This window comes from Coffea arabica, chromosome 9e (genome assembly GCF_036785885.1).
Source record: "Coffea arabica cultivar ET-39 chromosome 9e, Coffea Arabica ET-39 HiFi, whole genome shotgun sequence".
Lineage (NCBI taxonomy): Eukaryota > Viridiplantae > Streptophyta > Magnoliopsida > Gentianales > Rubiaceae > Coffea > Coffea arabica.
In genome coordinates, this window is record NC_092327.1 from 39,869,484 (window position 1) to 39,880,248 (window position 10,765).

The 10,765-nt window shown below is 36.2% G+C and overlaps 1 protein-coding gene across 1 annotated transcript; it reads left to right on the top strand.

Annotated features, from left to right (window-relative positions):
* Window positions 1–5: 5 nt before the first annotated feature.
* Window positions 6–1,608, top strand: LOC140014874 (uncharacterized). Its single transcript, XM_072066508.1, has 2 exons — window positions 6–672; window positions 1,071–1,608. Exons 1-2 carry the CDS (start codon window positions 136–138, stop codon window positions 1,155–1,157), a joined length of 624 nt encoding a protein of 207 aa, XP_071922609.1. The 5' UTR covers window positions 6–135; the 3' UTR covers window positions 1,158–1,608.
* The last annotated feature ends 9,157 nt before the right edge of the window (window positions 1,609–10,765 follow it).

Here is a 10,765-nt window from a genome sequence, read left to right on the forward strand (position 1 = left end):
GGAAGAAGAACAAAGACCAGCACAGAGTCACAGACACAGCGCGAAACTCAGCCACAGACGACTTTCCAGCACAGAAAGCTATAGATATCAGCCACCATCCTCTGGCTCTGAGTAGGTTGTTGACTAACCTCAAGAATGATGACGACAATCCGATCTTCTTTGATACACACAAATCCCCGAACCGCAATATTCCTCATCCCTATCAATACCAAACAACACCTTAGTTACCCAAGAAGTACGTTTTCATCCCCTGTTTCCTCGACGCTTAAAGCCACAGAGAGCCTCCCTGGACAAAAAGTAACAAAGCATCCCAGCAAAATCAAACCGTTGAGTTCTTCAGAGCTACTAGAAACAAAATCCCGGGATGAATTTCCCAAAGTCGCATCACATCTTGTGTTGCTGGGAGCTGTAACAGTAGGAGTTGCACTTATTGTGATGGGCTTTGATGACGATCACAAGGCATTGGCTTTTGGTCCAGAAGGACCGCTGGTGGAGGAATTCTGGGAGAACATGAGGAGATATGCACTTTATGCTCTGACAGTCAGCACTGGATTTGCTTATACTGTTTTTCAGCCAATATTGGAGTTGCTAAGGAACCCCGTCTCTGCAGTTCTTGTTCTTGCTATTTTTGGAGGTTCTATTTACATCGTGACCCAGGTGCTGTCAGCAATGGTTGGTGTCTCAGATTTCAGTTATGACTATAGCTACTGAATTTGATTTTATGGATGCTGCAGTTATTCTGTCTACAGTTTCTTGATTACCGAATACTGCTGGTCTATTTACTGATAGCACTATTGTTTACTTTGTTCCTTGACATCTGTAGTGGAAACCTTTTTCCCTTTTCCCTTTTCCTTTCTGTTGCGAGAGTTCTGGGCGAATGGCAATCATAAACTAGCGGTCTGAAATGCAATAATTTCAATTAATAATAACTAGGAAACCCAATTTTCTTGCACATTATTACTGAAATGCAACCAAGAAATCGTACTATGGTTGGCTAAGAAATACTAGTACTAGTACGTATTGGATTAGTTGCTAGAGAGAGATCGTAAACGGCCATTGCATTTTGACAGAGGGATGTTAAGGAGCTTGGATTCTTGATAGCAGACCGCTACAATGGTTTCGCCGCCAACCCCCGCTGTAACACCACCACCTATTGAAAGCATGAAATGGGATGTTCGCTGGATTGCATCTTTGACCTTCCACCTTCTTGGATTCTCCAGTTTTCTTCAGCTCTGAATTTCGATTTAATTCCATGATAAGATTTCAGTATGAACACCAAAATCTTACGGCAAAAACACCTTGCCTTTGATTCTTCACTCGAAGGGCAAAAAAGCAAGAATCTTGATTGAGCAGCGAAACAGGTAAGATTGACCATCAGATCACGCTTTCATCACAACCAAGGCATGACTCTGTCCCGTGTGTGAAGAAACATTAATGCCATCAGAAACCACTCCAACACATAGGTTGAGGGCAATTAATGGATCGGACCATTTTGCTTTTGTTTTTTTTTTGCTTATTTCGTTTGGAAACTTTTTGTGTGACGTTTGACAGATAAATACGTATAGAATCAAAATAAAAAACGGTGCTGCTAGCTTAATGTTTTTTTTTTCATTACAGCTTAAAAAAGGAAAAAAAAACAAAAAACTCTAGAGAGGACAAGGTAGCATGATATATAGGATTCCAAATTTACAGATGAGAGGCAAGCCAGAAGAACTTCTTCAAAAACTATCCAAAGCAAACGTTAAACATTAAGCGATCAATAGTACTTAGTAGTAGCAGCAGGCACTGCATTGCCTTGCATTTTGGGTAAGGATTTAGTAGTAGAATGGATCAGTAGCAGGAGCTAGCAAGCAACAGATGAGACGGAGAGAGGGTAAGAGAAGGAATTGGCATACTGGAAAGTGAGAGACTCTCCCGGATTCAAAGCTTGTCCATCCTTCACAAGGCAATCATTATAACCAAGTCTCCTAAAGATTTGAGGATTTATGAGTCTGGCGGAGCTGAACCAGCCGCAACTTAGATGAATGTTTGAGATGCTACAACTTGCTGAGTCGCACACATTTTGGACTTCAACAGTGTATGTGGGGATGCCATTGAACATGCGTTTCGTTTGACCTTGAAAAACAAGGATGTTGTCCTTAGAACACGACGGCCCCTGACCACCAATCCGATCTGCTAAGCCCCCATCACCGCCACTGTCGCTGTCACCATCGCCACCTCCAACGTCACCGCCGCCGCCATAACCATCGTCATCACCGTTATCCTCATCTGTCCAGTTCCCTAATTAATAGTAATAAAGCAACAAATTTGTAACCAGCAATCTGAAATGGTGCCAGTGCTCGTGAACATAGGCATATATATAATTATAAGCCACACCGGCCAACATGCATGACAAGTGACAACATCTAATGAAAGAGAGCTTCTAGGGCCGAAGGAGACGTGAAAGAAAGATGTTTGTCGGAAATTATATACTAGTAATTAGCTAGCAGGAGTAATATGGTATGAAATAGCCGGATAAAGCAATAAATTACCATCTGTTCTCAACGTGTTTTTATGAATCCAGTAATTACGAAGGATAAAAAAGTGGGAACATATGAAAAATGTCACTAGCTTTTTACAGGTGATTATTTATGTTCCAATTATCCAAAGCATATTAATTACTACTCCAACAAGATTCAAAAAAAAAAAAAAAAGTGTGCACTAATCTCTGACCACTAAAAGCCAGTAACTTTCGAGCAGTAGAAGAAGCTTTATTTTCCTCGGAAAATGCTTGCTCTTGAATGCCATTGCAAGTTTCAATGACTGATTCCGATGCCTGATAATGATCCACAGCTGCATGTAAAAAATTTTTATCGTCAAGAAATATATATGTGCAACCAAGTCAAATTTACAAAATATATATACACATATATTAATAACCTTTCGGTAAAAGGGGACTCAAAGTCACACAAGAAAGAAATGGGGAGGGGAAAGCTAAATGTCAAATCAGGGAGCTCATAGTCCACTGCTCGATAGAATAGAGTTGGGGTTGAGAATACTTCCTAGTCCCCTACATTAACAATTTAACATGAAGTAATAGTACGCAGACCAAGGTTTCAGATTACAAAAACTGATATTCGGTGTTGCTGAACTTCAATTAGAATCGAAGATTAAAGAGGAGTATCTTCATGTGGACCAAAGCCATCGATCGAAAGCTTCCTGAGATGGAAAAGTCTTGGATTCTCAGGTGCAGGATCAGAAAAGAGCAATACACTGGTCATGAATGTAGCAGGGGATGGCGATATAGAGGGATTACAGATTGCCTGATTCTGGCTAGCCGCTTCATATACATAAACTTGCACCACAAAGATAAACAACCATATGGCCCGCAAAGAAATACAGAGTTGGGAAATTAAGGACGTACCAAAGAGCAAAAGAAGAAGCATGCACGCGAAACCCAGAGCCATGCACGCCTTGCATTTAGCTGATCTACACTTGTCCACAGCAATCTTCATGGGGCCACTATTCACTACTTCCCCTCGTGAATATCCTCTTAGAACTTCTTCAAGAATTAAACCTGCATTATCCAGATAAACTAGTTTGAGTAAGCAAAGGAGGAAATGGCAGACCAAACCTATATATGTATATATATAAGCAAGTCACATAACATGTATAACATTTTTTTTTTGTGTGTTGGGCTAAACAAGAAAAAAAAGAAAGAATGTAACTCGAAAAGAAAGAAGCAAATACATCTGTGATGAACAGAGCCAAGAATTATCAACAAAATCAAAGTATTCTACCAACTAATGGAGGAGAATATGAGTGAAAAATTGGAAGAAAAGAAATGAAGTAGTTATATTTATGATACGTTAACTAGAGAGATTGAAAAAAGCCGACCGAGTTCTTTATTGATCAGGGAGAGACTGAGCAACGAACTTGGAAATGACACTAAGTTCTACGGCCACTTGGAAATGCATTGATGCTTAAGTTATGGTAGTCGTAGCGAGGTGGTGGCAGTGGGAGGTGGACAGCACAAGTCGGAAGGAAGAGCTGATCGAGGGGAGGGTGCGTAAATCGAAGGGGTTAGTGACATTTATGACGTACTAATCGGGTTGTAACACAAATTTACTGGACTACCCACGACTAAAAAGGTTTGATTTCTATTCCTGTTTTCGATGAGGTCCTTATTTTTTTTAATAGGATTTTTCTTAACACATTTGAAACACACTAGTCCTATATTATTAATTATCACGTAAATGTACACACAAGTAATTATTATTCTTTCTTATATTTAAATATTTTTTTACATTAATTTTACCTTTTTAAAATTTTAATATCTGAACTATATTTTAACGACCATTCAATCTGACTGTTTTGAATATTATAATCTTATTAAATTAATCGTTGACTAATGAAATAAATTTTTTTATTCTTAAATTATATAAAAACTTTAAATATTTGCAAAATAAAAAATCATCATCATTGAAACGATATACGTTAAGGAAAATGGACATAAAAAATTTTCCGTGTTTCCTGCTACTTCCTAGTAGCAAGCGAAGCACGGCCATGGATTGATTTACCTGCCAACTCCCACTACTCTCATTTACTGACCTGGTAACCTACCCACCATTAAAGACTAAAGAGTGGCGGTATAGTAGGTTCTGAGAGGATATTGTAAGAGGTAAATTGTGCCCCAGAATTAAATTAAGGAATTAAGGAAAGGGAGGGAGTGAAATAACTACAGAAGTTACTTTGCTAGCCTAGCTGTCACTGCTCACTCACTAGCCCTCCTTAGTCTTTACCATAACATGGTGCCAAAGAGGAAGGAAAAAAGAAACCAAATCTCGCTGCATTTACTCATTGATAAGATAACTAGATACGGATTCAAGCGCCCTTTTAGGTTTGTATCATGAATCCTGAGTTGACATGCATTTCTAGTATCTATATATATACGTTGAGTATTTACATATTAATTGGAAGTCTTCAAAAAGAAGTCAGTACTATTTACATATATTGGAAGAAAGCTTCAACAGATTTGGAAGGTTGGCCTTAGAAATCAACTTCAGATGATTTTCGTGCATTCTAAAAAACCAACAAGTATACAAGAGGTTTTTTGCTATTCGAAACCACAAGTTTGGGAGGTATACCTCAAAACTCAACGTCATATGCTTGGTTGAGCTACGATCCATTGAAATATAGCTTGTGGAAATCTTTGTTTCAGTCAAATTCTAAATTCTTTAATGGGTTACAGCAAATTTCTTCCAAAGTGATTATTTCAAATAATACCCTATTCAAACACATTGAAATGCTTCCCCTCTCCTCGATTCAATGTACATGAGTAATAATAGAGGAATGTTGAGAGTCATAGTAGACGAAGAGGTAGTAGATTTTAGCCTTGAATATCAAAGGTCTCGATTGTTACGCCTTTATTTCTTTGATAAGCTTCTTCGCAATCCTTACTTCGGTGGCCATCTGGACGTCCTTCAATTTTCATATTTTCCACAGACTTCTTCTTCCTTGATCAGTTGATCTCCTTGAAGGTTCGGCTTGTCTCGGAGAAATACTAGTAATTAAGAACTGTAAAAAGGAAAACGTTGCGCTTTGCGCACAAGAATCTTTGTTTTTTTTTTTTTTTTTGAAGCATTACGTTCAAGAATGTTGAAGTACTGGTAGATAAAAGTACCGCCATTGATATTTATGTTCCTAAAAGCATGGGACAGGGTAACTAAAACGGTCCTAGATAAATTTTAACGCATCCGTAGGAAACTTCCAACTTGAGTATGAAGCTATGATTCATCTCTCAGCCGAATATTCAAAGAGGTTGAATATTGGAGAGTATGTAATTAATGTGACTAAATAGCATATTGTTGTCTGGTTCAACCATTACTGGTAACATATATAGTACTAGTATACTTCCTCCCTTTTTTTATAACTGACGTTTAAGGTTTTACACACCAATTAAGAAAAGTTTTTCATTGCTTAAATCTGTACACTACTTTCCTTTTGTACCCTTATTAATTGTCCAATTCACCCATGTTTTCTCTCACTAGAGTACTAAATGGTGCTGTTTTACTAGGCCAAAAGTAATGCAATAATTACTAGGAGTAGTAATTAAGAACCCTGTATTGGAAAAGAGAGATAAAATGGTAAAATTGTGAAAAAATAATTAATACTGTATGGGGATAATAAAACGACAGATAAAAATACACTAGAGCAAATTTCTTAAACGTCAGTTATAAAAAAAGGGAGGGAGTATTAGTATATGCACAAACCGTGCAGTGGGACTCCTCGACCTATGTTGTTTTAATGTACGTACTACGTTGCCAGATAAAACTGAGACAAGCAAACCTTTGGAAAGAGGAACTTGTGTCCCGGAGAAAATCACCAAAAAGTCACAAATTTCCACTGCGGAAACTTTTTCTTGTGGCTTTGAACTAGAAATTTGCGAATACATGCATGCTAACAATCATCCCAAAGAAGAAAAGCATTCATTGACAACTGCAGATCAAGAGGATTTCATTGGCTGATATACGGTCATGTTTTCAAATTAATAGGTACTGTACTACATACTTTTTTTAGTTTTATTTATTTATTTATTTTTGTAACGTCGTCCTTCAAACTTAATTAAGACGCCAAAACAACAATCTTTGGGCGTGATTAATCGTTAAATACTGAGAGTTGAAGTCGTTGGCATATATACAGTAAGTGTGTGTTTTAGAATTTGCTAGGCTTGGACGCAATAATAGATTTGCCCCCGCTATATATATATATATATGCTGTTTTACGACGACGCGTGTGAATTGAGAACAGTGACTGTAAAAGCTCTGTGAAATGGGTTCCAATCTAGAGCTTTGGAGCGTGTGCTTGCTTCATGCACACTAACACGTACGTTAAGCTGGGCGTGTTGAGCAGCTAGCTACTGTAGCTTTGGCCTCCTCCACCCTCATGCGGTTCAATTCAATGAGTTTTAATGACCGACGGCGACAAAAATATATGAATGGAAACACTAATACTAATACTCCCTCCCTTTTTTTGTAACTGACGTTTAAGAAATTTGCTCTAGTGTACTTTTATCTTTCATTTTATTATTCCCATACAGTATTAATTATTTTTTCACAATTTTACCCTTTTATCTCTCTTTTCCAATACATGGTTCTTAATTACTACTCCTAGTTTGGTGGGAGTTAGCTTGCACTGCTTTTGACCTAGTAAAACAGCACCATTTAGTACTCTAGTGAGAGAAAACATAGGTGAATTGGATAATTAATGAGGGTACAAAAGGAAAGTAGTGTACAGATTTAAGCAATGAAAAACTTTTCTTAATTGGTGTGCAAAACCTTAAACGTCAGTTATAAAAAAAGGGAGGGAGTATTAAGTTCCTTCATATCTAACTAATAAATAAACTATTATATAAGATCGAGTTGATTTTTACTGTAGCAACTCCAAGAATTGCCATGTGGCACAATGAGAGGCACGGAGAGGTTTCTTTGTTTCCTTCTTTTGCTTTCAATGCCTTTGGGTCAATGCTGCCATATAAACTTTTCTCCTCCCCTCTATTTATTATGTAAACCAAATGAACCAACCTATTCAAGAAGGATCATTTAAGTCCATAATAGCTGATTATTATTACCACTTTAGTCAAGAATGAATAATTAATTGAGAAATATTTTATATTAATATGTTTAATTCAAAAAATAAATTTATCAATTACTACTTTGAATAAATGTATAAGGATAACATATTTAAGTGTAAATGCAAGATTAATATTCAGAATGCAACCTTATTTTTCTATATATTTTTAAAATTATTTGGACTTTGAGGGAAAATAAAATACCAAAATTGAAATTTTTTTTTCTAGTGAGAGTAGCCGCATTATGACAAAGGGTTTAAATGCTAGATTAATTATTTACAAAGCATATATAAGTGCATCGCTTGCTTCAATTTATAATGTTATTTAATTTTATAAACACTCTCCCTATTCTTTGGGATTAGTGGCAAGAAGAGATACAAAAATTTATAAAATTTTCATATTACAAAGAAATTGGGTAAGAGATGATTTAACTGATGGCATAAAAATAAAAACAAATATGCCAGTTATGAGCTAATTTATTCGTGTAGAAAGCAATTTTTTAGGTTTTTATTTGTCTGGGATTTATTGGAAAAAATATGATAAAACATATATTTTTACGGTGTGGTAAAAATATTAAGATGTATAAATCATATCTCTAATAAATATTTAAAAAAGAATGTGGAAAAAATGATTTTTTGTTGCAATAAGACTATAAAACGTTGTGCTAGGAAAGATGTATACAATCTATTTTCCATAATTAAAATGAAACAGTTAGTCTAAGAATTATTTTAGCCAAGCCGTATCTAATCACAAAGCAAATTTTAAGGTTTTTATTTATTTGAGGTTTTTCACTTTCCTGGTTTCCATTTTCTTCTTGTACAAACAATATTTACAAATCATAGGCCACTGTTTTACTTCCTTCAATGACTTGTTATGATTAGATATTTACCATTTACCTAAGAGTTGGGTTGTTTTTTGTATAAATTTCAACCAATTGACTAATTGTTCTTTGCACTTTCATCATACATTCACCATTAGATTAGACCATAAATCAATGGAGTGGTTTACTTATCATTGACTACATTTTTAGATGAAAATGTTGACAACAATAAATCAAAAGGCTACATTTGACAAAGTAGATTAAAACTCATAAGCTTTTATTCATTTTATTTGTTCTCATAGCTTCCTTCCTGGTAAGTTTCGTAAAACAGAGATTATAAGGTGCATGTACAGCTTTTCCTTCAATAACTTATCACCAATACAACACAATTAAAACCAAAAGCATTCTAAAGTTTATAGAAATCAATATATTTTTCCAACAATACACATTTGTATTTACAAGTTAGACAAAAGGAAACAAATGTGAATGCAATTACTAATAAATTCAACACAGCAACTTATTATTTCCTATGAATAATAACTAGTATGTGATTAATCAAGAAATCAAGAAACTGTTCAGGGTGCCGCAAAGCTAACGGAGCTGTCTACTTGTGACGCGCATCCAGTCCAAGAGGAAAATACTGAGACAACTACCATGAGCGACAGCACCCTTGGGGTTCCAAATGCCACTTCATTACCCTCGTTACAAGAAGGGAGCTTATGAGAAAATGGAATGGTGGAAGTTGGACATTAGTTCTTCTTCGGCAATGCGGGCTGAATTTCAGCGGTACTCTGGAAGAGGAAAGAGCGTTTGCAATGGGAGCATTCTTGCGGCCTGATCAACTTTGATTCATTCATCAAAAGTTCAGATTGCTCTAAGCGTCAAAGGTCTCCCGCAAATTAGTAACTATTCAAGGGAACGGAGTTTGTATGTACGGTTTTATGGCTATGATATATGTACTAAGGTTTTCATTCCAATCCGGCATGAATTCCTTTTCGTCATCGTGTAAAGTGTGTAACTTCAACCCCGCATTTCAACTCGGCTCTAAGCCTCTTACCAAGTGCAAAAGCAGACGGTCCTATGACTTATGCAAGGAACTTCAATTTGCTTAAAGAACGGGAAATGGACAAATTACATCATATCTTGGTAGTTTGGAACACTTACCAGTCGGATTGTCATTAGGGCCAGGCCGCCTCGATCTCAGCCTAATCCGTGCAAGATTGAGATTGAACCTTATTCAAATTAAAACTCGGTCGGTCGACTTAAGCTTCAATATTATGTCCGATCTCAATATGAGTTGAGTTTAGGTTACACTAAGCTAAGCTAAATTCTTAGTAAAACTTTGCCCCAATTAATCACATGTGCCTTTGTGTGTATACACACGTGTCATATTCTGCGCAATATACTATTAACATGTGTACATCTATACAATATATATAACGAAAAACATAAATTATATGCGCGTGCATATAATTGTTTATGATATTAGATGGCTCGATGGTATCATATTGTTTCTTCTCTTCTGTTAATCATTAAGCTTATAGCTGTTCTTTGTATGAAATGAAGTTGTGGAATTCAAAAAAAAAGTTGTGGAATTCAATTGTGTGCTGAACTTTGGTTTATATTTTAGTTCTATGCCACCACTTGGTCGGCATTCATACATGGTTACTGGAATAAATTAAACTTACCATAAAACAAGAAAATCATTAAATTTAATTTGTCTCCAAATTAAACAATGTACCACTATTCATATGTACGTTCTAATTAACTAAGAAAAAAAAAATTTTTTTTTTTAATAAAAAGTTGATACAAGAAGGAACCAAGCCCATATGCCTTTATATGCATACATACATACGTTTTTGGGTAAGACATAGCTAAATGCTAGCTACAACGACTGAGAAAATTGGAGGAAAAGCATTGTGGTCGAATCAAACATTCGGGTCCCCATCTGACTGCAGTGGGAAATGTTCTGGATTGTGTTGATGCCTCGATGGGTATATACTATATACTACTGTGGCAGCCATTTTAGCTGGGATGGGATTGTGGCAGTGTACTCTACTGGTAGACAAAGCTTCCTGGCGTAGATGCTAGAAACTTCACAAAGATGCTTTCTGCCTTTGGATAGAGATCCCCTTCCCATTATGTAAGAGTACCGTCCAAATGATTCTGAGAAAATCCACCTTCCCCACACCCCCCAAAAAAAAAAAAAAAGACAGGTGGTGATAGACTGATCTACAATTAGAAATTGTTCAAAGTTACCAGGGGCATTCTCGTCCATCGAAACAAGCCCAAATGATTGTTGAATCAAAATAATCAAAGCAGTATAAAAAGGCATG